Raw genomic sequence first — 26,011 nt, forward strand, 5'->3', positions numbered from 1 at the left:
CAGGCTGATGAGATGGCTCAGTGGATAAAGGCACTTGTTGCCAAGCTGATCTCTCTCTCTCCCTCCCTCCCTCCCTCCCTCCCTCCCTCCCTCTCTCTCTCTCTCTCTCACACACACACACACACACACACACACACACACACACACACACACACACACACACACACACACACACAGAGTTTGACTGTCCTCTACACTATCAGGTATCCCCAGGCACTGACACTACACATCCCTAGGTGCCTCCTTGAATAAACATAAGTAGATAATCCTGTGTTGCTCCGGGATTTCATTGCGCGCTAAAAGCTGCTGTTTTTCACATTTTAGCATCTAATGATCAGGCAGTGTTCTGTAAGCAAGCTGCAGTGCCATGTGTCCCTGAGATTCTGTTCCCTCAGGGAAGGCGAGATCGGTGCCAAATTCTCTGAGTGTGTTTGACTTCAAGGTAACAAGCATCATGTGGTGACAGAAGGATACATTTTTCTGGCTCACAGTTTTTTATTCTTTATTATTTTAACACTAGGAACCCAATTCCACTCCCTTCCCCCCACCCCTTTCTTCCCCCCCCCTTGGTCTCACTCTAGCCCAGGCTGGACTGGAACTTACTCTGTAGCTCAGGCTGACTTGACCTTGGGAGTGATCCTCCTACTTCAGCCCCCACTGCCCCAAGTGCTAACATTACAGATGTCTGCTGCTCCGGTTTTTTGTTTGTTTCTAGATAGGGTCCAGGTGGGCCACCAGTTGAGGATGAATTTAAACTGCTGATCCTCCTGCCTCAACCTCTCAAATCTCTTCTTTGGAGATAATACCTCACTATGTAGCTCAGAATTGTCTGGAACTTAATGTGCAGCCCACACTAACTTCGAACTCAAGATTCTTCTGCCTCAGTCTCCTGAGTGCTGGCATTACAGATGTGTGTTCCTATAATCAGCTTCTCCAACAGTGGGCATAGAATCCTGGGCCCTCGTGCTAGTCAGGCACTCCACTCCAAATCTACCTGTCACTTTAGTTTCCTTATTTAGAGTTTGGAGAGGAATCATGGATTCATTGTGTCAATTGGTGAATTGAGTGGCTGTGCTGGTTAGTTTTCATGCCAACTTTACACAGGCTAGGGTGATTTGGGAAGAAGGAACCTCAACTGAGTAACTGTCCCCACCAGACTGACCTGTAGGGAAGCCTTGTTTTTTTGTTTTTGGTTTTTCGAGACAGGGTTTCTCTGTGTAGCTTTGCGCCTTTCCTGGAACTCACTTGGTAGTCCAGGCTGGCCTCGAACTCACAGAGATCCGCCTGCCTCTGCCTCCCCAGTGCTGGGACTAAAGGCGTGCGCCACCACCGCCCGGCCGCCTTGTTTTGTTTTTGAGATGAGGTCTCTATAATGTAGCTCTGGCTGTCCTGGAACTTGGTATGTAGAAAGTGGATTCCTATATATCTATTGTGTTTTCATTATTATCTATATTTTGCCAATCTCATGTGTATCTCTCAAACCTACTTTTTTTTTTTTTTTTTTTTTATTGAGGGAGTTGGAGCTAGACTGTTTTAAAAGTAAATCCCAGCCAGGCGGTGGTGGCGCACGCCTTTAGTCCCAGCACTGGGGAGGCAGAGCCAGGCGGATCTCTGTGAGTTCGAGGCCAGCCTGGGCTACAGAGGTAGTCCAGGACAGGCTCCAAAGCTATTGGGGGGGGGGGGGGGAGACATGAGAGTTCAGCAGTGGAGCATTTATTTACCTAGCATGTGCAAGGCTCTGGAGTCACTCTCTAGTACCACAGTAAATAGATCCTGAGTAGATCATTTCACACACATTCTTGTAAGCATCTCTAACAGGTAAAGAATATTTATGTTTTTGTGTTTGAGTCAGGTTTATATAGCCAAGGCTTTCCTGAAACTTTTGAAATTTCTCCCTCTATTTCCAAGTAATGGGATTACAGGGGAGTGTCATGACACCTGGCCCAGCATGCTTATTCATAAATGTGTTTGGGCCGGGTGGTGGTGGAGATTCACGCCTGTAATCCCAGCACTCGGGAGGCAGAGGCACGTGGATCCCTGTGAGTTTGAGGCCAGGTCTAGAGGTAGTCCAGGACAGGCTCCAAAGCTACAGAGAAACCCTGTCTCGAAAAATAAAATAAAACAAAACAAAACAAAATGTGTTTGGATGCTCCTTCATCATCTTTTTTTGTTTTGTTTTGTTTTTCAAGACAGGGTTTCTCTGTGTAGTCCTGGCTGTCCTGGAACTCACTCTGTAGACCAGGCTGACCTCGAACTCACTGAGATCCACCTACTTCTGCCTCCCAAGTGCTGGGATTAAAGGTGTGCACCACAGCTGCCCAGCATCATCTTTGTTTTAAGATTTTTTTTAAATTTCACATGTATGTTTACCTGAACATATCTGTGCGTCCCAGGTGTATCTGGTGCTTGCAGAGGCCAGAACAGAGCGTTGGATCCCCTTCTATAATAGCTTACTCCCCTCCCCTGCACCCTCAAGGTTGTTCTCAAGTCAGTCACTCGGTAAATAAGCCATCTTATTTGTACTCTGTTAACAACAACAACAAAAGTGGATTCCTTTAATCCCATCACTCAGGAGGCAGGCAGATCCCTGAGCTGGAACCCAGCCTGGTCTACAGAGAGAGTTCCAGGATAGCCAGGGCTACACAGAGAAATACTGTCTTGAGAAACAAACAAAACAAAACGAAAATAAATAAGCAAAACGACGCTGAACAAGCTATGGGGAGTGAGAACAGTACTCTTTCATGGCCTCTTCATCAGTTCCTGGCATGACTTCCCTGGCTGATGGACTACAAGCTATAAAATTAAATAAACACTTTCCTTCCGAAGTTAATTTTTCTTAAATTTTATTTATTTACTTTATGTATGGGTGCTTTGTCTGCACGTATACCTTTATGCCAGAAGAGAATGTCAGATCCCCATAGAGATGGTTGTGAGCCACCATGTGAGTGCTGGGAATTGAACTCAGGACCTCTAGAAGAGTAGTCAGTGCTCTTAACCACTGAGCCATCTCTCCAGGCCCCACTCCCCAAGTTAACTTTGATCATGGTGTTTTGTCACAGCAATAGGAATCTTAACTAAGCAAGTGGTCAAGTTTCTTTCTGTGAATGCTTTTTTAAGACACGTATTTATTAGCATGGATGCTGTATGTGTTTTGTACCACAGTGGTCGCATGGAGGTCAGAGCACAACTCTATGGAACCATCTCCCTCCTTTCACTTTTTGAGTGGCTCCAGTGATTATCATTAGGTTTGCTGAACAAAGGGCTTTTACCATCTCAGCAATCTTACCAGCCCAGCTCCTGTGGATTCATTCTCTCTCTCAATCTCTCTCTCTCTCTCTCTCTCTCTCCCTCCCTCCCTCCTTCCCTCCCTCCCTCCCCTCCCCCCCTCTGCTTTTTCAATACAGGGTTTCTCCGTGTAGCCCTGGTTGTCCCGATTTCACTCTGTAAACCAGGCTGGCCTTGAACTCACAGAGATCCCCCCTTGCCTCTGCCTCCTGAGTGCTGGGATCAAAGGCGTGCGCCACCACTGCCAGGTTCCACCCCAGTTTCTTACAGGCCTGGAACCCAAGGCTTTGTGCATGCTTGGTTAACATGCTGACAACTTTAGTTCCCCATTTCTTCATCTTTCTTTTTGCTATGCTGGGGATTGAACTTAGGGACTTGAACATGCTAAGCAAGCACGGCTATACCACTGGGCTATTTCCTCAGTCCTTTGGCTATTTTCTTTTTCTATCAATTTTTTTTTGGCTATTGACTATGCTTCCTTGAAGGACTGGCTTTCTCATATGGCAACAGAGTCAAACACTTTCTTTCTTTCTTTCTTCTTCTTCTTCTTCTTCTTCTTCTTCTTCTTCTTCTTCTTCTTCTTCTTCTTCTCCTTCTTTTTACAATTTATTTATCTTTTTATTTTATGTTCATTGGTGTATGCATGTATGTCTTTGTGAGGGTGTCAGATCTTAGAGTTACAGACAGTTGTTAGCTGCCATATGGGTGCTGGGAATTGAACCCAGGTCCTCTGGTAGAAAAGTTTTGCTCTTAACCACTGAGCCATCACTCCAGACCCCCTTTCTTTGTTATAGTATGAGATCTAGTGTCTCCTGGCCTCTCTGATGTTCCTCCTCCACCTGGAAGCCAGCAGAAGGGTGAGGGCATCCATGGAGTCCAGGCCATCTTTGGATTCGTATGTGATTTTGTTTTCCAGGGATTGCTTTTTCCCATTTGTGACATGGGTACTGCATTAAGCTAAAAGGGGTCTTATAACACACACACACACACACACACACACACACATATGTATATATACATACATACATACATACATACATACATACATCCTAAGTGATGCAAGAGTGTCTGGAGAGCCATGATGAATATGACAGCCAAGAATAGTGGTGCATGCCCTTAGTCCCACTTTAATCCCAGAACCCAGGAAGCAGAGGCAAGCTGATCTCGGTGAGTTAGTTCTAGGACAGTCTGATCTGCATAGGGAGTTTCAGGACGGCTAGGGCTGTGTAGTGAGACGCTGCCTGGGGGGTGGGTGGGGAATGTGTCACTGCTAGACATGATGCTATTCCCCTGTAATCCCAGTTACTCAGGAGGCTAAGGCAGAGGAACTCAGGTCATGGCTTGACAGGCCACACAGGGAGTTTAAGACTGGCTTGGGGATTGGGCAATAAAGTAAAGCATTGTCTCGAATTAAAACAAACAACCAAACAAACAACTGGGTATGTAAGTCAGTCAGTGGTCCAGCACTTGCCTAGAGTCCCCCAGTAAATTAGCGGAATGGCTCAGTGGTGGAATTCTGGATTCTCTGGGTTTAATTCTCAACACTATATATATATATATATATATATATATATATATATATATATATATATATATATATATATATACACACATGTATCTTATGTATCTTACTTTCTGTAACATCTGAGTGTTTATTGGTTAGGGAAAAAAAGAATCTTTGCAAATGTAATTTCAGTTTTTGTTTTGTTTTATTTTGTTTCCAAGACAAAGTTTCTCTGTGCAGCCTTGGCTGTCCTGGAATACTCTCTGTAGACCAGGCTGGCTTCCAATCACCTCTGCCTCCCTGGGATTAAAGGCATGTGCGACCATGGCTAGCTAATTTCAGTATTTTTTTTAAAATAAGATTTATTTATGCCGGGCGGTGGTGGCGCACGCCTTTAATCCCAGCACTCGGGAGGCAGAGGCAGGTGGATCTCTGTGAGTTTGAGGCCAGCCTGGGCTACCAAGTGAGTCCCAGGAAAGGCACAAAAAAAAAAAAAAAAAAAAAAAAAAAGAAGATTTATTTATTATGCTGGGCAGTGGTGGCGCACGCCTTTAATCTCAGCACTTGAGAGGCAGAGGCAGGTGGATCTCTGTGAGTTCCAAGTGTAAGGAGTCTGTCCTTAATTACATCATCAGCCTGCGACAGCGTCCCAGCCTAAAAAGCGGGTTTGCCCTCTGTGTGTCTCTCTTTCCTTTCCACTCCTTCCTTCTGTCTGTCCTCCCCCCAACCCCCAATGAAGCTCTAAAAAGGTAACCATGGCCTCTGATTCTTCCGACCAGCACTCTCCTCCGCCGCCGGCATGGCCACTCAGGTGATGGCCAGCCAAGAGCAGCGCGCTGTTTAACCAACACCAGGTCATCCTGGTCTACAAAGTGAATTCCAGGACAGCCAGGGCTATTTCACAGAGAAATCCTGTCTCGAAAAACCAAAAGTATTCAGTATTCTTAAATGAGGAGATTACTTTTATCCGAGTTTATCTGGTGGGTCCTATATACCTACATTGACATTTTTGTATTTATTTGTTTAATTTGTGTATTTGGACTTTTTCATTTTTTTTTAAATTATAAAATTTTATGTGTAGGATGCTTTGCCTTCATATATGTATGTGCACCACATTTGTGGCTGGTGCTGGAGGAAGTCAGAAGAGGACCTTACATCCCTTGGAACTGGAGTTACTGATGGTTGTGAGCTACCACGTGGGTGCTGGGAATTGAACCTCTAGTGCTCAGCAAGAGTTGCAAGTGCTCTTAATCCTTTTGTTTTGAGGCAGGCCTGTAGACTTGACTGACCAGAACTCACTATGTAGCCCACCTTAGTTCCAGATTTACTGTAATCCTGCCTCAGCCTCTAAAGAGATATGATTACAGGAGTAAATTAACAATGTGTCCTTTTGTTTGTTTGTTTTTGGTTGTTGTGGTAGAGTATGTATCCCAATTTGACTTTACTATGTAGCAGAGAGTATGTATTCCAACTTGACTTCACTATGTAGCACAGGCTGTCCTTGAACTCATCCTGTTCTTCCTCTACCTCTCCAGTGCTGGGATCATAGGTACCTGCTAATGAATTGGGCTCTAACCAGTGACTGCCCTGCCTATAGGTCTTAGCACCTGTTTCTAGCTACAGGGCTCCTCACTGTTTGGGGACAGTGTCTGATAGTTATTTCTGTACTTTCTACCAATACCCATTTAAAAAATTTAAATTTGCACCCGGTGTGGTCTTGCACGCCTTTAATCCTAGCACTCTGGAGGCAGAGGCAGGCAGATCTCTGTGAGTTCAAGGCCAGCCTGCTCTACAGAGAGAATTCCAGGACAGCCAGGGCTGTTACACTGAGAAACCCTGTCTTGAAAAAAGAAAAGTAAAAATATTTGTTGTTGTTGTTGTGTGTGTGGTGAATGCACGCATGCATGTACACACATGCATCTCAGAGTGAGCATGAAGCCAGGACAACCTGAGGGAGTTGGTTCTTTCCTTCCACTTTGTGAGTCTTAGTGATTAAACTCGTGGTCAGGCTTGGTGGCAAGTGTCGCTGTTCGCTGAGCCATCTTCTTAGCCTCCATCGCCGCCCTCCCCCATCCCTTGCCCTGGTTCTGGTGTGCTGGGGATGCAACCCAGGGCTTCGCACAGGTTAGGCAAGCAAGCGTTCTGCCACTCGTTCAAACCCCCAGTCCCCATCATCACGTATTTACTTTGACCTTGTGTCTGGTAACCTAATGTCTGGTCCATGGGTCTAGGTAGACTTGGCTTACAGGCCCCCTTCCCTGGTGATTCTGGGTACCAGCTATGGGCGGGGCTGTTAAATACTCCGCAAATATTTCTACGGGACGCCCATACTTCCCCCGGTGTTTGTTTCGCCAGCCTCCAGATTATGCCCACATTTTCAGAGGTAGGAAGAGAGTACAGCGGCTGGGTCTGGTGGGGGCGTGGCCCGCCGACGGGTGAACGCTGAGCAGCCGAGGAAGGAACAAAGGCTGGGGCGGGGACAAAGCCCTAGGCCCCCAGCCTGATTGGGAACAAAGGCCACCCCCGGGGCAGTGGCGGGACACTCCTCGCCTCTCCGCCGCCACGTGGGGAACACCTGGATCCGCGCGAAGAGGCAGCCTATTGCTGTTGCGAACCCTGGAGCTGCCAGCGTGCAATTCACGGTCGTCCAGACCCAGACTGGAGACCGAGGGTCCTCACGGCACTGCAAAGCCACAGAGGCTTTTACCCTCAGCACGGGAGTGAAATGGGAAGGGGGACAGAATGCCTTGTCTATACTGATCCTGCTTCTGAGACTCCTAGTCACGCTGAATCTTGCTATTCTCTTCCTCAGATTCTTCATTCTAGAGCCTGCTCTTCTCCTCAGATGGGTCCTGATTCCTCTCCAGGTCCTGTTCTTCCCGTCAGATAAGATTCACCACTCAGATCCAACTTTTATTCTTCTGCGTTAAACGTTCAGTTCGCCCACCTCCAAAAAACCCATCAAAATCAGGATAGCAGATGGCTGACACTAAGAAAGGGTTATGGAGGGACCGGGCAGAGTTTTACAGAACGGCTTCTCAATGGCTCTCTGTGATCTACGGTTTGACTTAGGGCAACTTTGTGCTTCCCGAGTTTAACAATTAAAAAAAAAAAAAAAAAGTTTGGGTTAAGACCGCCTCCGCGTTCCGGCGGGAACTTCCTTCCTGCTAAAGACCCCGCGCCCCCTCCACCTGGGCTCAAGTCTCTTTGCTCGGCTGCGGCCCCGCCCACCCCACATTGTCCCGCCCCTCCTCCTCGACTATAGGCCGGGTCGGGGCTGCAGACGTCGCCACGCCCGCTGAGGGGGCGGGGCCCGAGGTGCAGCTTTGCACTGCCCGCGCGCTAAAGCACGCGGGGGTCAGCCTTGGTGCACCGTCCCCGGCCCTGGGAGACTTCGCGCCCGTACTCCGCCGGTGAATCCCGCACCCGCGGAGTCGCCACGCAAGCCCGGGAAGGGCGGCCGCGAGTGCAAGGGAGGGCCCTGGCGCCTGCGTAATCGGCCTGTGCCCCGCCCCCGGGCTGCGGTGCCCAACGCGCGTGCGCGGCGTCGTCGGCGCCAGATATTTCTGTCCCGCCTCCAGGCCGCGGCTCTTTCTGCGAGCGGCGCGCGGTCGGGCGGTTGTTAGCAAGTCTTGCGGCGCCGCGTCTCAGCAGCCAGGGAGGAGGCGGCGCGGGTGGCGCCGTCGTCTGCAGAGAGGCCGGTAGCCAGCGGCTTGGCCGCATCTCGGCTGCGCCCGGGGCGCGGCGGGCGTCGGCCCAGGAGACGCGTGGCGGAGCTCGGCCTCGCGGCAGCCGCGACTACCCGGCCGTTGGCGGCGGAGCGCTCTTGCGCCTGCGCAGCGGGCTCCGCGCCCCTCCTCCCCTGGGCGGCCCCCCCACCCCCCCGGCGGCGTGTGAATGGCGGCCTCGGCGGCGGCTGCGGCGGCCTCGGCGGCGGCGGCTTCGGCGGCCTCGGCGGCTTCTGGCAGCCCAGGCTCGGGCGAGGGCCCGGCGGGCGGCGAGAAGCGCCCCGCCGCCTCTTCAGCCTCGGCGGCCTCTGCGTCCGCGTCCTCGCCCGCGGGGGGCGGTGGCGAGGCGCAGGAGCTTTTGGAGCACTGCGGCGTGTGTCGCGAGCGCCTGCGACCCGAGCGGGAGCCTCGGCTGCTGCCCTGCCTGCACTCGGCCTGCAGTGCCTGCCTAGGCCCCGCCACACCGGCCGCAGCGAATAATTCGGGGGATGGCGGCGCAGCGGCGGACGGCGCTAGTGAGTGCTGGGTGGCCGGGTGCCCCTCCCCCTCTCAGCCTGTGTTCGGGACTGCGCCTGTGCGAGAGTATGGGGGCCCGGGTAGGGTTAGGCCTGGTGGTTCAGTCGGGGGGGGGGGGGGGGACGGGCTCTTGGCCTCCGAGCGATGCCAGTGGCCTGGGCTGGACATTCAGCTGCAGAGTGTGATAGGAGATGGAGGGGAATAACGTCCAGAAAGAGTGTCCGTGGTTCAGCCCTCGAGTGGGAGGCATGGCTTAGGTGAGCGTCCGGGATTTTCACACCTTCTTGTCCCAGCAGTGGTGGATTGTCCAGTGTGCAAGCAGCAGTGCTACTCCAAAGACATCGTGGAGAATTACTTTATGCGTGATAGTGGCAGCAAGACTTCTTCTGATTCCCAGGATGCTAACCAGGTGTGTCCTGGGGGAGTGAATGGCGTGCATGTCCTTTTCCGGAGCCTAGCAGGTTCAGGATGCGTTTTCTGGGAAGTAAATGCGGGTCTGCTGGGTGGTTCTGCCTGTTCTAACCCTCCTTTCTTTCACAGTGCTGCACTAGCTGTGAAGATAATGCCCCAGCCACAAGCTATTGTGTGGAGTGCTCTGAGCCACTGTGTGAGACCTGTGTGGAAGCCCACCAACGGGTGAAGTACACCAAGGACCACACTGTGCGCTCCACGGGTATGTGAAAATTGGGAGGCTGTTGGGGCTGCCCTCATGTCTTTTATTTGCCTAAAATGCCTGCTTGCTGGATGAGTGTTTTTCCAGGGACCTGACACAGAACCCAAAAAATTCCTGGGTTCAGGAGTGCACTCTTGGGGGTCTAGGTGGGAAAGGTAATGTGTGTAGGGTTTTTGTTTTTCTTTTTTTGAGACAGCATTTCTCTGTAGAGCGTTTCTCTGTAGCCTTGGCTGTCCTGCCTCTAACACCGCCTGGCTTGTGTGTAGAGTTTGAGTATGCTGCAGTCAATACTAAGGAGTGAGCTAAGATCTTGGAAGAGAGTGGGTCCTGGTGGTGGACAGCTTAGTTAGTATAAGCAGTTAATGAAGGCAAGATGGAAGTGAGTTTGGATTTGGATGTTTGTTCTCTGGCACCTGGCTTTAAACTGGTGGGAAAGAACTCTGGAACAGGAAGGGATGATGGCTCTTGGGCCATCCATCAGTGAGTGAGGGTGAGTCCTGGAATGATTTAGCAGTGAGCATCAAGCGTCTTCCCTTCTTAAAGGCAGGCTCATGGTCAGACATCTAGGATTTTTTAGCTATATGGTGGACTGGGTATGGATGGAATAGGTCTTTTTTGGGGGGCAGGGATTTGGTCCGGACTCTCTTTATTTCTTTTTTTTCTCTGAGTCAGGGTTTCTCTGTGTAGCTTTGCATCTTTCCTGAAACTCATTCTGTAGCCCAGGCTGGCCTTGAACTCACAGATCCACCTGGCTCTGCCTCCCAAGTGCTGGGATTACAGGCATGCACCACCACCACCCGGCTGGTCCAGACTCTTAGGATCATCTTTTTGATGTGATAGTTGTAGTTCCTCCGGCCCCAGAGGGAAAGTGTGATGGTGGTAGTGGAAGGTGTGTGTGTGGTGAAGGCTGAGAAGCAGGAGGCATGGGATCTGCAGGTCATATCTAATAACACCACAGGACAGATCCAGGGATACAACAGTGACATGAAGGAAGCCAAGGCCTGACTGGCTTGTGTTCTAGTAGTACATAGTTTGGACTTGGTAAGTACAGCCTGGATTGGATTAATTAGCATTGGGGAGGAAAGGGACTGATACCACAGTCACTTTCTGTTTTGGTGAGACATTGTCTTATTGTAGCCCAGGCTGGCCTTGGATTCTTGATGTTCCTTCCATAGCTCCAAAGTACTTGAATTAAAATAGGCTATTGTCAGTATGCTTGGTCACCCCCCCCCCTTTTTTTTTTTTCAAGACTTTTTTTTTCTTTCTGTTAACAGCACTGGCTGTCCTAGAACTTTGTAGAACTGGCTAGCCTCAACTCACAGATACTTACTTTTGCCTCCTGGGTGCTAGGATTAAAGGAGTATGTTGCCATGCCCAGCTTTAACTCAATGTGTAGACCAGGCTGGTCTTCACACTAAAGGAGATCCTGCTTACCTCTGCTTCCCAAGCACTGGAATTAAAGTTGTGTTATACCGCCGGGCAGGTGGTGGCGCACGCCTCTAATCCCAGCACTCGGGAGGCAGAGGGGGGCGGATCCCTGAGTTCGACACCAGCCTGGGCTACCAAGTGAGTTCCAGGAAAGGCGCAAAGCTACACAGAGAAACCCTGTCTCAAAAAACAAAAAAAAAGTTGTGTTATGCCAGGCCTTTTTGGGGAAGATAACTCAGTATGTAAATCAGGTTGGTCTCAAACTCAGGTTTGTCTGCCTTTGCCTCCTGAGACCTGGGATTATGTCCATCCTCTTCTTTCAAGGAGATCGGTCTCACTATAGAGACAAGTCTGACTTTGAATTCACTATATGCAGCTCAAGCTTGCCTTGAACTTATCATCATCATCATCCATTTTCCTGGGCGCTGATAATGTAATTAGACAGGGTTTTTCTGTGTAGCTTTGCACCTTTCCTGGAACTCACTTGGTTGCCCAGGCTGGCCTTGAACTCACAGAGATCGCCTGGCTCTGCCTCCCCAGTGCAGGGATTAAAGGCATGTGCCACCACCGCCCGGCGTAATTAGCTTTTTTAACAGGGAGATAACTGTTGTTGTTTTGTTGTGTCTGGGTGTCATTACTCTGAGCCATCAGGACCTTGTTTATTTGGGTATGGTTTGTTGGCAGGGAGAAAGTTAACCAGGATATAGTAAAGAGATTCTCCACAAGCTTGTATATATCCATTGTGATGGATAGTGGGGTCATCTGGGAGCAAAAAGCTCCATTGTTGATTTAGGTCTTCTCAGTAGGTGGGTCAAGGTTGTGGGATGAGCTGGAAATGGGGTCACAAGGGTTTTGTCTGCCACTTGAGTTGGAGATTACTAAGGGCATGATTCCGATTTCCCAGGGCCTGCTAAGACTCCTGATGGTGAACGCACAGTCTATTGTAATGTGCACAAGCATGAACCCCTTGTACTGTTTTGTGAGAGCTGTGATACTCTGACCTGCCGGGACTGCCAGCTCAACGCTCACAAGGACCATCAGTGAGTCTCAAGTCACAGTGGGTAGGTGGATGCCACCACTTCCCAATTGAGCATGTAGGCTCACTTTTTTGTGTGGTTTTAGGTACCAGTTCTTGGAAGATGCAGTGAGGAACCAACGTAAACTCTTGGCTTCTCTGGTGAAACGTCTTGGGGACAAACATGCCACACTGCAGAAAAACACCAAGGAGGTTCGCAGCTCGTAAGTGAGGGTGCCAGGGCTATTGGGGTCCCAGGGTAAGGGTCCCTGGCTTGACTTGTCTTGTCCATTAGGATCCGCCAGGTGTCTGATGTGCAGAAGCGTGTGCAGGTTGATGTCAAGATGGCCATTCTGCAGATCATGAAGGAGTTGAATAAACGGGGCCGGGTTCTGGTCAATGATGCCCAGGTAAATCTTATATTGTAAGCATGACACCATCCAGGGCAGAGAATGATCCTAGTACTCACTGCTTTGCCGTCTTCCTGACCCTGTTCTCCTTGATCTGCAGAAAGTGACGGAGGGGCAGCAGGAGCGTCTGGAGCGCCAGCACTGGACCATGACCAAAATCCAGAAGCATCAGGAACACATTTTGCGATTTGCCTCTTGGGCTCTGGAAAGTGATAACAATACAGCCCTCTTGCTTTCTAAGAAGCTGGTGTGTAGTGGTGGGCTTTATTCAGCTAGATGGCCATTCAACATCTTTGGGACCCTGTAAGTTAGCAAGTGAGCTCATATGCTACCTTTTTGCCCCATTAGATCTATTTCCAGCTGCATCGTGCTCTCAAAATGATTGTGGATCCTGTGGAGCCTCATGGTGAGATGAAGTTTCAGTGGGATCTCAATGCCTGGACCAAGAGTGCTGAGGCTTTTGGTAGGTTGTGTATTTAGTCTTTTGCTTGACCTGGGGAGCATCCTAGGCAATACTGCACCTACTGAAGATTCTCTCTTCTTCAGGCAAGATTGTGGCTGAGCGTCCTGGTACGAACTCCACAGGTCCTGGGCCCATGGCTCCTCCAAGAGCGCCAGGGCCCCTAAACAAGCAAGGGTCTGGCAGTAGCCAGGTGAGCTGGGGAGAGGAGCCAAGAAAGGGGTGAGGGCCATAGGATGCGTGGAGTACTTGCCCCACTTAATGAGCACATTCTCTGTTCTGTCTCTAGCCCATGGAGGTACAGGAGGGCTATGGCTTTGGGTCAGGTAAGTAGTTTTTTGCCTGAGATTTTATTGGAAGGGCTTGGTGCATACCCCGTGTTTGTCTTTTCTGCCAACTCTTTGTCTTCTGAACAGATGATCCATACTCAAGTGCAGAGCCGCATGTGTCAGGCATGAAGCGGTAAGTGTGACATTGGAGTAGGTGGTGTAGTACTGGTGTGGTAGGGATGTGTAGGATCTCATAACAAGGTGTATGTACTTACAGGGCGCGCTCTGGTGAGGGAGAAGTAAGTGGCCTCATGCGGAAGGTGCCACGCGTGAGCCTTGAACGCCTGGACCTGGATCTCACTGCTGATAGCCAGCCACCAGTCTTCAAAGTCTTCCCTGGAAGCACCACTGAGGATTACAATCTGATTGTTATTGAGCGTGGTGCTGCTGCAGCAGCTGCTGGTCAGGCTGGGACTGTGCCCCCAGGAGCTCCTGGTGCCCTACCCCTGCCTGGGATGGCCATTGTTAAGGTGAGCCTGTCGTTACAATACAGGGCAGTGATTAGAGAGTGACACCTGTCACCCCAGATTTGGATAACAACACTGTCTTATAGGAAGAAGAAACAGAAGCTGCTATCGGAGCCCCGCCTGCTGTCACTGAGGGTCCTGAGACCAAGCCCGTGTTGATGGCTCTGGGTGAAGGCCCTGGTGCTGAGGGACCCCGCCTGGCTTCACCTAGTGGCAGTACTAGCTCAGGCCTGGAAGTAGTGGCTCCTGAGGGTACCTCAGCCCCAGTAGGTGGACCGGGTATCCTGGATGACAGTGCCACTATCTGCCGTGTCTGCCAGAAGCCAGGTGACCTGGTCATGTGCAACCAGTGTGAATTTTGCTTCCACCTGGATTGCCACCTCCCTGCCCTGCAGGATGTGCCAGGGTAAGTGTGAGGCTGGGCAGGGTCAGATACATCATGGAGGGTTGGTTGTTGTCGTTTACATCTCCTACTCTTGACCCTAGGGAGGAGTGGAGTTGCTCCCTTTGCCACGTGCTCCCTGACCTGAAGGAGGAAGATGGAAGCCTTAGCCTGGATGGAGCAGATAGCACTGGTGTGGTAGCTAAGCTCTCACCAGCCAATCAGCGGGTGAGGGCTGAAGGAATTGATTCATAGGTGTTGGGTGACCCAGTAGCTGAAGTCCTCCTCCATGCTATAACTCTGACATCTCTTGTACTGTCTAGAAATGTGAGCGTGTCCTTCTGGCCCTGTTCTGCCACGAACCCTGCCGCCCTTTGCATCAGCTGGCTACCGATTCTTCATTCTCCATGGTGAGTTCTAGAACAGAGGAGAGGTTAGGGATGCTGAGAGGTAGGTGGTGGGTATCCCCTCTTAAGCCTATATGTTGTCTCTACCTGCAGGAGCAGCCAGGTGGTACCCTAGACCTGACCCTGATACGTGCTCGCCTCCAAGAGAAGCTGTCGCCCCCTTATAGTTCTCCCCAGGAGTTTGCCCAAGATGTGGGTCGCATGTTCAAGCAGTTCAACAAGCTGACTGAGGTGAGCCTGCAGAATGAAGCAGGGCGGGCGCAGGGGGGAGGAAAGCCAGGACTACTCACCACTCTGCTCTTAATTGGCCCAGGACAAGGCGGATGTGCAGTCCATCATCGGCCTGCAGCGCTTCTTTGAGACGCGCATGAATGATGCCTTTGGTGACACCAAGTTTTCTGCTGTGCTGGTAGAACCGCCACCGCTGAACCTTCCCAATGCTAGCCTAAGTTCTCAGGAGCTGTCTGGTGGCCCTGGTGATGGTCCCTGAAGCTGGAGCTCTTGTGGTCAGCCCAGTCAAGCTCTGGTCTTTGTCTTTTCACCCCATACCCCCTCCTTTGGTGGCCTGACTCCTGCTCTTGGTGGCCCTGTCCTTCAGTCCCTCCTCACAAAATGGTTTTTACTTCTGTGGATTTAATAAAAATTTCACCGAGTCGATCATGCCTCAGATGTTTCAGGACTGTTTCCTGAGGACTTATTTTATTTACCATATCAAAACTATCTTTCCCAGGGGACCTTATCTTTTTGGCAGGGTGAAAGATTTGAACACTATCCCTGTGAAACTTGGGTTGAGGTCTTAGATGTAACATGTTCCTCCCACTGGCCAAATAGAAAATCTGGACCTGAAGCTACTCAGATAATCAGCTTGCACTAAAAAGTGGGTTGCATGCTGAGATTCCAGACATTTTTCTTTTTGTCCAACCCTCCTCTCCTCCCAAGACAGGGTCTGGATTTCCTGGAACTCTGTAAAACCAGGCTGGTCTTTAACTCAGATCTGCCTGCCTTTTGTGTTGGGATTAAAGGTTTGCGCTATCACACCTGGCAAAGAATTTGTCCCTTATTGCTTAGGATCCTGACACTAGTTTGTCATTGACGGATGGTTTGGCCAATTGCCAGTTGAGCCCCAGACTACACCCAATTGGGCTGACAGTCACCACCTTTTTTTATCCATTGTCATGTTTTATAGGGCAAACCCTGTTGGGTTGGTAGATTGAGGTCTGCGTTACCAGGATGCTACTAGCCCACTTGGGGTGGTTGGCCTGTAGTCTTAGTGCCAGTTGCTAAGTGTGGGGCTTGTACCTGGTTGAGAACTTGCCTACTTGCCTACTGCCCCAAACTCCAACCTAGAGTTGGGTCCCATTGCCACTAGTCACAAGTTTGGGAAGTCTCACAGCCTTGGGGGAAATTTATGTCCAAATTTCTTTATTTTGGAGGGGACAGGGTGAAAACCCTGGGCATAGAGTCCATCCTTTGGAGGAGAGTTGTTCAGTCCCTGCGAAGGTTCTTGAGCCTCTCTTCCAGGTCTGCATCAGCATCAGCCAGGGCTGAGGCTGTGGCCTCTGCTTTCTTCCCACCAGCAGCCACACTGAGGGAGCCACCAGTGGAGGGGAGGTCTGCAGAGAGAAGTGAGGGTCAAGGGCTGTGGCTGAACTTGGGGTGGGGAAGAAGATGGGTTTGGAACACTCACTTGATAGCTCATCTGTGAGGCTCAGTCCCAGCTCATCCAGGACTTGGGACACAACAGCATCACTAGGAAAGAAGGACAACTCATGAGGGCTATGAATGGGTGAGGGGCCTGGAAAACATCCCTGCCAGACTGTTACTTTCCACACCTCTCCTCTTCGTCTTCCTCATCACCCATGGCATCATCGATGGCGTCATTCATCATTTCTTCCTTCATATCCATGATCTCTGCCTGCCGTTCAAACTCCATCATGATCTTCTGAATCTGGGGTAATTTGAGCTGGAAGAAGGGGGAGGGTGAGTGAGCAGTCGGAAGGTCAATGGGGATGGGAAGGTGGATTGAGAGGGACAAACCTGTCTGTTCATGGTGCCCATGGCCTTAGTAACACCCTTCATGGCTTGTGCCATTGAGTTGTTGGATTTTAGAGTCTGTATCTTGAGGGACACAGCCTGGATGTTGGCCCGCATCAGCACAAACTTGCGTACATATCTCCGGGTACGAACCAGGTCTTTCGCCATGATTCGAACAGCATCCTGCAGTGGATAAAACAATAAACAATGAGTTACACTTTATTTCTGTTGAGATCTAGAAGACTAATGGAAACTAACCCAAGTGATTACTTCAAAAATCTCACCTTCCACTCAGGGGTATCACTCCAGCCATCTATGTAGCCCAGAGTAGCCTACTGGCAATCTGTCCCTGTTTTCCTAATGCTGAGACTACAGACACAGAGGGCCCCTGTATTCAGGCTTGTCTGTAATCTGGTCCTTATATGCAGGAAGGTAGCAGGCCTAGGCTTAGTTCTTATCCCTATTCCCTTTTATATCCAGAGTCACTTCTTAGACTTTCTCAGTTTTAACCCCTAGACTGGACCAGAATCTGCCTTGGGCCAGGGCTTGGATGCTGGTAGAGCCTTGCCTAACATGCACAAAATTCTGTAGTCTAATCCCTGGCACTGAAGAAAACAAAACACCCAACTCTTCCATATGACAGAGCCTATGTATGCCTCACTGTATCTGGAATCACATAAAAAATGCATCCAAAATCCAGCTTCCATTCCCTACTTACATGTTACTGGCACACTGACCAACTGTACACCCGCCCACCTCCCATCCTTAATGGCCTTTGTTTGTTTTCAAGACAGGGTTTCTCTGTGTAGCTTTGGCGCCTTTCCTGGAACTATGTAGCCCAGGCTGGCCTTGTACTCACAGAGATCCACCTGCCTCTGCTTTCCGAGTGCTGGGGTTAAAGGAGTGTGCCACCCACTGCCCAGCTTCTCACTGGCTTTTTTTTTTTTTTTTTTGACAAGGCCAGTTAACACAGGTTCCTTCATCCTGGCTCACACTGCAGCCTCCAATTCTGTTTGGCTCACGGCCACTCTTGTTCTCCCGGTTTGTTATGGCTAACACTTGCTGTTGTCTGCTTGATGCACTCCTTGGCTAGCTTCTCTGCAGGCTCACTCATCGTACTAATGTTAAGGAGTTCCCCAGATACCCCAAACTAGGAAATTCCTGCTTAGCTTTCACTCAGCTTTCTTCAAAGCACACGCCTTTCACTGTCCTTAAAACAGCGGCTGAGATGGCACCTTGCCTTGTTTGTGTCCCGGCCCCTGACCACTTGGCACTCACCATCTGGCCTTGCTTGGCCATCTTTTTGATGTCTGCAATGATTTTCTTTTCTTGGGTTTCTAGCTTCTGCCGCTCCCTGTCCAGCTCCCGCATGGCTCGGTTCAGGGCTCTCTGGTTTTGCCGAAGTAGTTCTTCTGGCGTCTTCCGGCGCCCAAACAACAGGTCCATAGTGGTAGGACTCCACCAGCAGATCTGAGGCAGACGTCAGACCTAGCTGTAGGGTGCAGGGCCCAGGACAGCAAAAGGCAGAAATAGGGTCCTGTCAGTGGTTAGAACCTGGGGACAGGAGGTACGCATGAGCAGTCAAAAAGGATTAGTCAGGGAAGGTCCGAAGTGAGAGCAGCCAGAACTCAAGTTACCCACTTCTCTGGCTCAGGCGCACCCCCTCCGCCCGCCACTGCCCTGCTCTCGCAAACAGTAGGGCAGACTTAAGGGCGTGGTTCTGGAGTATTCCAGGGACCCAGACGTGAGTAGGCACGCCAAGGTGTTTGAGTACTGAGGAGAGGGTGGGTGGTTGCGGGGCCCCTCGTCAAGGGAGGATAGGATGGAGCATGTTCTGAAACCTAGTTAGGTGGAAGTTGGGCCCTAAGGTGAGGTAATGGACCTGAATGATGAGGGCACCTGGCTCGCCGGGTACAAGTGGCCGGCATCTACACCCAGGACGTGACAGAACGGAGGGCAGGTCGTGGGGATGCAGAGGAGCCTGCGTACCGAGGGCAGGCAGAGGTGGGGACCTCGATGACGAGGGCAGGGTCGGGCAGACTGCGCGACATCCGACCCCCTAGCCGAGAAGCCCTCCTACGCTGCCGCCCAACCGGGACCTGCGGCCCAGCAGGGGCCACTCACCGGAGCCGAGAGAGCGATGGGCTTCCGCTTCCGGGTCACGCCCCTTTCTTTCCGAAGCCTTGGGCCCCCACCACCAACAGCCCCTCGGTTCGGTAGCCTCTGCTGCCGCCGCCGCCGTTTCCGGATTAAACGACATGACGTCACACGGCCCACCCTCTCCCGGAATGCTGGGAAGCGGCAGGACGCACGCGCACAGCCAGCAACAACGCGCATGCGCAGAAGACCCCCGCACCTCTGCGGAAGACACAAGTCCCACCCTAGTAACCCTCGCAGGCTCCCAGCAGGATTGCAGCAGAACCGGCACCGGCCTATTCGTTCCGGAAGGCCCATACTCGACCCTCCTTTGGGCGGTTCATTCATGGAATCTTAGCAAGTGCCTGGCAGGGGCCAAATCGGCGGGCCCAGTCATGGCATAGAGGGGCAAGCCTGGAGATGACTTGTAGGCTCGCTTATGTCGGTGTAAAGGCCAGGGACTGAAATTAGCCGATTCTTTGCATTGCTTGCTCCTCATCTCAGTGAGTGCTCCCACTCAACCCAAGGCCACAGTGGCTACACACACACTCACTCATCTTCATCACGGACGATGGTGGACCTCACCTGTCCCTCCCCTCCCCCCCCCCCCCACAGAAGGAAGAGGCAGAGGCCATGCAGTAACATTCCCCTTTAATAGCCTGGTGGGACCTCCAGTGGTGGTGGGGTGGGTTGCCTGGGCCCAGCGACCCAGGACCATTGCCCACTTACCCCACAGTCAAGAGTGGGGGTGTTGGACAGCACCCAGCGGGAGGGGGGGGCGCTAAACAAGCCAATTCATTTCCCATCGCTGAGCAGGTCGGGAGGAGGCAGCACCGACCATAATCACGTGGTGGTTAAAAAAAAATAACTAGGGGCAGGTGACAGGGAGGGGAGGCAAGGCCAAGGCAGGGGCCAAGGCTACCCCACACACCCTACCCGGGCCCCCAATAAATATTTGCAGGGGATGCCTGGGCTGGTAACCCCGGCAGGGATGGGTATTTGCTAACCCTATTTCAGGCAGCGCTCGAAGTAGGTGGACCCGATGTAACCACCTCTCATGGAGCGCTGCACGTTTTGTTCAAACAGCCGCCGGTTGTTCTGCAGGACTTCGGCAGCCTCCTTGTTCAGTGGGTCCTCGGGGTTGGGCTCCTGGGGCCAGTACAAGCGGAAGTTAATCAGGCAAGAGAGGCAGACGGCCAACAAACCCTCAGCCTCCAATGCCTATCCCTACTCACCAAGAAGAGATACTGCAGGCCATAAATTATGGAGTTTATCGTCAGGACTGGCTTCCAGTCCTCTCTGTGGGCAGAGAGCATCAAGGTTATCATGGGTTGGTGAGTGGGAGCTGCCACTGGCCCTGCTAGTACCAAACAGGTCAGGCCCACAGGAGACCCACAACACTGAAGAGTGAGATGTGAGAAAGGGGTAAGATATGGAACAGGGCAGGCCATGGAGAAAGCCAAGGCCAGGCTATCAAGAAGACAACCTGGAAATGAAAAGACAGAGGACCACAGACCATAAAGGGGAGGGAGGGACAGAGATGGGTGCGGCATCCACAAAAGAGCCAAGAGGACGCATGGAAGGCAGGCCTTGAGAGGGAAAGGGAAGGCAGTGCCATCACCTGAGGATGTTGAGGCAGACGTTGCCCTCGAGGTCAATGTTGGGATGATAAACCATTGTCTCACACTTCACCTTGGGGGGGTCATGTGGGTAACCTTGTCCCACCTGGCCCCAGAAAAAGAGAAATGTAGGTTTTTTGGGCTATGCATCATCAGCTGCTGCTGCTTCTCCACAGAGCCGCCTCTGTCCACTCGGGACTCACCTTAAAACTGAACACAAACTTCCCACTCTTGTAGAAGCCCTGGGGAAGGAAGGGGAGAATGAATTAGGGTTCCCTGTTCCCTATGGGGCTACCCCTGGGGTCTGTTCTTGGGAACCCCTGCCATGCTCATTTGACTCTTACCTCATCAGGACAGATAACCAGCTTGAAGTTGAGGAGGTCGTCTGGGTCTGAGAAGCTGATGTCACAAGTCTTGGGCAGGTTCAGCTCGTTAATGTCTAGATTTGGGCAGCAGACAGAGGGAGAGAAAACAGGTGAAAGGAAGGAGGTAGGTCTGGGCAGGTGTCAGCAAATCCTCAAGTACTCCTGGACCCGTGAGCTCGGTTGTGTGGTGTGCTCCACATCTCTCAGTCCGTACTATATATATATTCTTCCCCACTTTTCAGTCTCTGCACGGACTCTTCCGGATACACAGTATCCCACATACAAGCATCTTCAGTTGGAACTGGATGCCCATCTCTTGGGAAAGGGCAAACCCTTATTATCTCCCTAGACCCCCCCACCAGAAGTTCCCACCACACAGTCCCCAAGAACCCCTGCTCCCATAATCCTGGTTTTCAAGAGCCCCTGAGCACCCTAAACCCGAGGCTCTCTAGTCATGATCTCTATCCACTCTGTTTATGTCCATCCTAATTCAAGGACCATGACCCTTCTTCAAACACTAAATCATCCCTTTTCATCAACTATCTAGCTTCCACTGGCCTTCCTCTTCTCCGGGTTATTCCACGCCCCGGTTCCCATCTGACTCCCGAGACTTCAAGCATGGAGCTTACTTAAATTGATCCCTCCTCACTCCCATTTCTTAGCCCTTGTCACCTTTCTTCCTCTCTCCCCCTCACCGCAAACTCAAAACTGCTCTGCCCGACTCCTGAGTCCTGGGCTACAAGACCCCAAAAGAACACACGAAACCGTTTCCTACTTATCTCCAACTCACAACCTTCACCTTATCTTCAAGGCCCGTCACCCCAAAGCAAAGTTCCCGTCCGGCTCTCAAACTATCCCCCTCCCCTAACAGATTCCGGGCCCCTAACAATCCAGGCCTTGGTATCCCAACGCCCCACACCCGGCCCCAATCTCTGACCCTCCCCAGTGACCGCACCCCCGTCCCGCATCACAGCCCTCGGACCCCGACTTCCGATACCCCTCCTCAGCGGCTGCATTTTCACACCCCGGCCCCAGACCTCGAACGCGGGGTCCCGACCCCCTACCCTTCTGGATCCGGAGCTGCGCCGCCGACGCCTTCTTGCTGCTGCCCTTGGTGCCGCCGGCCGACTCCTCCTCCTTCTTCTGCTGCTTCAGCGAGAACAGCTTGATCATCCTGCCGCCGCCGCCGCCGCCGCCGCCGCGGGGCCCGGGACCCCGGCCACCCGGCCCCCCGCCGCCTCCTGCGCCGCTTCCGCTCCTCGGACCCGCTGCCGCGGCCTCCTCCGCTGCCGCCGCCGCCCGCCCGGCCTGCCGCGCTGCTCCGCGCCCACCACACGGCCCGCCTCGGCTCCCGTAGTCCGGCTCCTGGCCTGGCTGAGCGCCTCGGGTGCGTTCGGAGGCGCTCGGGAGGACTCGGCGCTCCTCGGCCCCGCCCCTGCTTCGGCGCCCGCGCCCTCCTCCCCCTCTTCCGCTCAGGTCTTGTGAGGCCCCGCTGCGGCTGCGGACGATGGCCTTCCCGGGTCCGCCACTCTCCGGCCTGCCTGCTCCCTCTGCGAGGAGGCTGCGGTGAGGTGGGAGGAGGAGGTGGCAGCCGCGCTGGCGGCGGCAGGGTACCGACAGAGGCTCAGCTTCCGCGGCAGGCGCGGCTTCGCTGCGGAGGTCGGCAACGGCCTCGGGCGCCCCGCCGCTTCGGCACTTTCCGCCGCCTGCCCACTTCGGTTCTTCCTGTTCCCGGCTGCGTTCTGCGCCTGCGCAACCCTTTGCAGCCCCCAGGTTGCTCCTCGTTGGAGTTTTGGGTTCGGTCTTCTTCGGTTAAGCTCGGGCATTTCCGTGTGTGGAGGTGACTATTCGGCGGTCCAGCGGGTACTTCCTGGGATGCGCACCCAGCAGAGCAGGAAGCGGTACTTGCAACCATTTTTGATCGAGGCGGGTAGTGGCTGTTTGGCTGTCGGTGGTTCCATTTAATGTGGCGCTTATGCGGAGCGTAGCGGGAATGGGCTAGAATGGATCTTGCTCTCTGTGGGCTCAGCAAAGACAGAGCCTGGGCGTTATAAGGGACATAACATTGTCTGAGCTCTCCCAATCTCATCGCAAATCCAGATTGCGATTGATGTAAACTAGCTTAAAACTCGTATTGTTCCTGGAGGCTGAGACATCAGGTTCACTTGAGCCCAGGCGTTCAGGGACATCCTAGGCAACAAACACATGAGACCCTTGTTCCTTAAAATAGATTTCTATTGTGCAGCAGAGGGTGCTTGCGCACTGTGTAGTTTTACGGTCCAAGGTGGACATGGGTATAGGGCTCATAGCTGCGGCCTAGAGACCAGCAGAAATGGCATCGTGCCTCTTGACGGTCCTAGGTTGAGTCAGCTCAGATCCAGTCACAGCTTAGGGTGCTTGGGAGGCGGGAGGAAATAGCTCAGGATGGGTCAGCGACTTCCGACTGTCATCTAGGAAACAAGCAAGCGGCCAAATTCGCTGTTAGGAGCTTCTGCAGCTTGTCTGGTCACCACTTGAAAAACATGCCTGGAACAGGTTGGGACTCCGTCCACTCCGCTCCTTTATAAAGGCCCTTTTTTGCCATCTGACAGATCTCCGGTGCTACCCATCATGAACCATGGTCCTACATTTGGGACTTGGTACACCCTTGCCCACATTTTCCTGGGTTTTTGTTTGTTTGTTTGTTTTTTTGTTTGTTTTTTTGGAGACCGGGTTTTTGTGTAGCCCTGGCTGTCCTGGAACTCACTATGTAGCTCTGCCTGCCTCTGCCTCCTGAGTGCTGGGATTAAAGGCGTGTGCCACCACCGCCCCGCTCTTCCTTACCATTCGAGGCTGGTCCCCTTTGTGCCCTCTGTCATCTCAGTTGCCCACCCCCCAGCATCTCTTCTTGGCTTTATCCTTAAAAACTGAGAGAAGTTCAGGCCAAGGACGGGACCTCAGCTTGGGTCTGGTGCCAACCTGGCTTCCACCATCTGTCCTCACACCTCAGCCTCCACTCACAGCCCATTCTGAGACCCAGGGGGAAAACAAAACAAAACAAACAAACAAAAAACCAAAACTACTCCAGAACTAATCTTCACTGTTTTCTCAGCTACCTGACTCCATGTTGATTACTGTATAGCTGCCGCTTTTGTGGCTTTATCTGTCTTCTTCCAGACAGGATCCATCTCTGTAGCTCAAACTCAGTCCAGGCTGACCGTGAACTCACATCATTCTCTTGCCTCAGTTTTCAGAGTGCTGTGATTACAGGTATATTCCTCCATGCCTGGCCCATCCAGAGGCCCATGGTTGGGGCTAGATGGGGCGCAGGCTGTTCTCTGTAGTCCTGCAGTTCTACTGGAAGATTGGGAGCACTTGCCTGCCAGCATCCTTTCAGCACTCCTGAGAGTCTAAAGTCTGCTTATCTTGGTTCAGGATCTTTGGTGGTCTGTGAGGTAGGAGAGAAGAACACTGAAAATTATGGGGACCCGAAGGAATAGCGCCTCTGACCCTGGAAACTGGAGAAGCAAGAATGCCAGTACAATTAACAGCTGCTTAAAGGTTTTTCCCCCTTCTCAGCTGTAAACCTACAGTGTTCTAGGAATCTCACCAGAAATTCCATTTACAGGGAAAGGATGTGTACTGAACCTGAACAATTCTAGTAGCTTCTGGTTTTACCTTATGAGATTACAGTTCCATCCAAGGCATCTCTGGAGCCAGTCTCCAATCTTTTATTTTATTTTTTGGTTTTTCGAGACAGGGTTTCTCTGTGTAGTTTTGGTGCCTTTCCTGGAACTCACTCTGTAGCCCAGGCTGGCCTCGAACTCACAGAGATCCACCTGCCTCTGCCTCCCAAATGCTGGGATTAAAGGCGTTCGACACCACTGCCTGGCTTCCAATCTTTTCAAAAGAGGAAAGGAAACAGTTTTCTTTCTTTCTTTCTTTTTTTTTTTTTTTTTGGTTTTTCAAGACAGGATTTCTCTGTGTAGCTTTGCTCCTTTCCTGGAACTCACTCTGTAGCTCAGGTTGGCCTTGAATTCACAGAGATCTGCCTGTCTCTGCCTTCCGAGTGCTGGGATTAAAGGCGTGTACCACCACTGCCGGGCAGGAAACAGGCTTCTTAGCAACTCTTTTGAAGTGTAACTTGAGAACCACCTAAAAGGTATTATATGTGGCTAATGCTAAGACAATTGAGACTCTTCCTTGAGTATTCCATATCCACTGCTTCCCCCATTCTTCCATGGGAAACATATACCCACACTTGGTTAAGTCTTTTTTGAGCACTTCTCTCATGCCTAAAGATTATTTTTATTATTAAAGTATCTTTAATAAAATCTCCAACTTTGCTTCATACTGGCTAGGGCTGAAATTCTTTTCTGGAACTGGAACCATGAATTGTAGTGGGTAGCCATCCTAGCTCGGGTCTCTCAGCACCTCCCTTGGCCCCACCTTGAAGGCGTGACAGTTGTCGAAGCCTCAATGGGTGTTGGAACTTCCAGATCAAAGCTGGAATGGCTACCCACTACAATGAATCTCAGTTTAATCTGAGTCCAGGTCTCTCTAAGATTAGGGGTGTTGTGGTGGCCTCACGGAGCTGTGTCTTTGTTCCTTTACAGCTGACAGTTGGAGGGGACAAGGGAGTGTCATAGGGACCGGGGACCCCCATCTTACTCTGTCACACAGGATCAGCCTCAGACTTGGTTTGACTTGTCTGCTTTCCTTGATGCCAGGTCCCAGTTTGGGGTATCAACATGAAATGTCAGGAACAGGTAAAGCTATTCCCACAGGAGCGGCTTGGACATGCAGGCCTTACAATGGTATTCCTGGGAACTCCCAGAGCCAGTCTGACACCCAGCGAAGACCTCAGCTGCGATTTAGGGCTTAAGCTGAATCATGCTAAATAGATCTCCTTTGACTACCTGCACCCCAGTAATGCATGGGAGTGGGCAACTGTGTCAAAGTTACAGTCAGTGAGATGGAAGGGAATATGGCTGTTGAAAAGGAAGCAGTGGCATGGGGCACCTGGCCCGAACTGTCCGGGATCATGTAAACTGTTGGCAGCTGTATTTCCTGTGACTTCCTGCTGAATGCAGCCCTGAAGACTCCCTAGTATGAAGGAGACCCTTGTAGAGCTATGAACAGAGCCATGGTGGAAGGGGCCTGTACTTAGAGTGAGAGGAACAAATCGCAGAGGTTAGAGCAACTGGTCCTGGGCCTGAAGCCTGTGCTCCCCATTTTGGGGTCTTCTTAGTACCTGTTAGTTGCAAACCCGTG

General features: G+C 51.7%; 3 protein-coding genes across 7 annotated transcripts; 1 reads left to right on the forward strand and 2 right to left on the reverse strand.

Annotated features, from left to right (window-relative positions):
• Window positions 1–8,654: 8,654 nt before the first annotated feature.
• Trim28 (tripartite motif containing 28) lies at window positions 8,655–15,261 on the forward strand. Its single transcript, XM_006997208.3, has 17 exons — window positions 8,655–9,032; window positions 9,330–9,442; window positions 9,574–9,706; window positions 12,039–12,174; window positions 12,257–12,373; window positions 12,445–12,559; window positions 12,660–12,806; window positions 12,908–13,022; window positions 13,106–13,212; window positions 13,309–13,345; window positions 13,436–13,481; window positions 13,566–13,818; window positions 13,902–14,221; window positions 14,302–14,425; window positions 14,521–14,607; window positions 14,698–14,835; window positions 14,918–15,261. Exons 1-17 carry the CDS (start codon window positions 8,687–8,689, stop codon window positions 15,092–15,094), a joined length of 2,511 nt encoding a protein of 836 aa, XP_006997270.2. The 5' UTR covers window positions 8,655–8,686; the 3' UTR covers window positions 15,095–15,261.
• A 748-nt stretch (window positions 15,262–16,009) lies between these two features.
• Window positions 16,010–18,918, reverse strand: Chmp2a (charged multivesicular body protein 2A). Of its 5 annotated transcripts, none has more exons than XM_006997195.4 (6): window positions 18,763–18,918; window positions 17,917–18,130; window positions 16,642–16,821; window positions 16,437–16,567; window positions 16,292–16,353; window positions 16,010–16,217 (listed from the first exon to the last, which is right to left on the reverse strand). In XM_006997195.4, exons 2-6 carry the CDS (start codon window positions 18,082–18,084, stop codon window positions 16,090–16,092), a joined length of 669 nt encoding a protein of 222 aa, XP_006997257.1. In that variant the 5' UTR covers window positions 18,085–18,130; window positions 18,763–18,918; the 3' UTR covers window positions 16,010–16,089. The 5 variants fall into 5 exon arrangements, with proteins under 5 accessions (XP_006997257.1, XP_006997258.1, XP_006997259.1 ...); XM_006997196.4 differs by having other exon boundaries at window positions 17,917–18,192; window positions 18,763–18,906; XM_006997197.4 differs by having other exon boundaries at window positions 18,628–18,774.
• Window positions 18,919–19,408: 490 nt separating this feature from the next.
• On the reverse strand, window positions 19,409–22,480 carry Ube2m (ubiquitin conjugating enzyme E2 M). The gene is made up of 6 exons (XM_006997194.4): window positions 21,823–22,480; window positions 20,738–20,832; window positions 20,597–20,635; window positions 20,396–20,499; window positions 20,010–20,073; window positions 19,409–19,923 (listed from the first exon to the last, which is right to left on the reverse strand). Exons 1-6 carry the CDS (start codon window positions 21,929–21,931, stop codon window positions 19,783–19,785), a joined length of 552 nt encoding a protein of 183 aa, XP_006997256.1. The 5' UTR covers window positions 21,932–22,480; the 3' UTR covers window positions 19,409–19,782.
• Window positions 22,481–26,011: the final 3,531 nt, after the last annotated feature.

Source organism: Peromyscus maniculatus, chromosome 1 (assembly GCF_049852395.1).
Source record: "Peromyscus maniculatus bairdii isolate BWxNUB_F1_BW_parent chromosome 1, HU_Pman_BW_mat_3.1, whole genome shotgun sequence".
Classification (NCBI taxonomy): Eukaryota; Metazoa; Chordata; class Mammalia; order Rodentia; family Cricetidae; genus Peromyscus; species Peromyscus maniculatus.

Coding starts and splice junctions, on each gene's coding strand:
- Trim28 (XM_006997208.3), top strand. CDS start 8,687: ATGGCGGCCTCGGCGGCGGCTGCGGCGGCCTCGGCGGCGGCGGCTTCG. Junction 12,807..12,907: donor TCTTGCTTTCTAAGAAGCTG/GTGTGTAGTGGT, acceptor TTGCCCCATTAG/ATCTATTTCCAGCTGCATCG. Junction 13,482..13,565: donor CATGTGTCAGGCATGAAGCG/GTAAGTGTGACA, acceptor ATGTACTTACAG/GGCGCGCTCTGGTGAGGGAG.
- Chmp2a (XM_006997195.4), bottom strand. CDS start 18,084: ATGGACCTGTTGTTTGGGCGCCGGAAGACGCCAGAAGAACTACTTCGG. Junction 16,568..16,641: donor TGGGCACCATGAACAGACAG/GTTTGTCCCTCT, acceptor CCCTTCTTCCAG/CTCAAATTACCCCAGATTCA. Junction 16,354..16,436: donor GAGGAAGACGAAGAGGAGAG/GTGTGGAAAGTA, acceptor CTTCTTTCCTAG/TGATGCTGTTGTGTCCCAAG.
- Ube2m (XM_006997194.4), bottom strand. CDS start 21,931: ATGATCAAGCTGTTCTCGCTGAAGCAGCAGAAGAAGGAGGAGGAGTCG. Junction 20,636..20,737: donor TGGTTATCTGTCCTGATGAG/GTAAGAGTCAAA, acceptor TTCCTTCCCCAG/GGCTTCTACAAGAGTGGGAA. Junction 20,500..20,596: donor AGTTTGTGTTCAGTTTTAAG/GTGAGTCCCGAG, acceptor TTCTGGGGCCAG/GTGGGACAAGGTTACCCACA.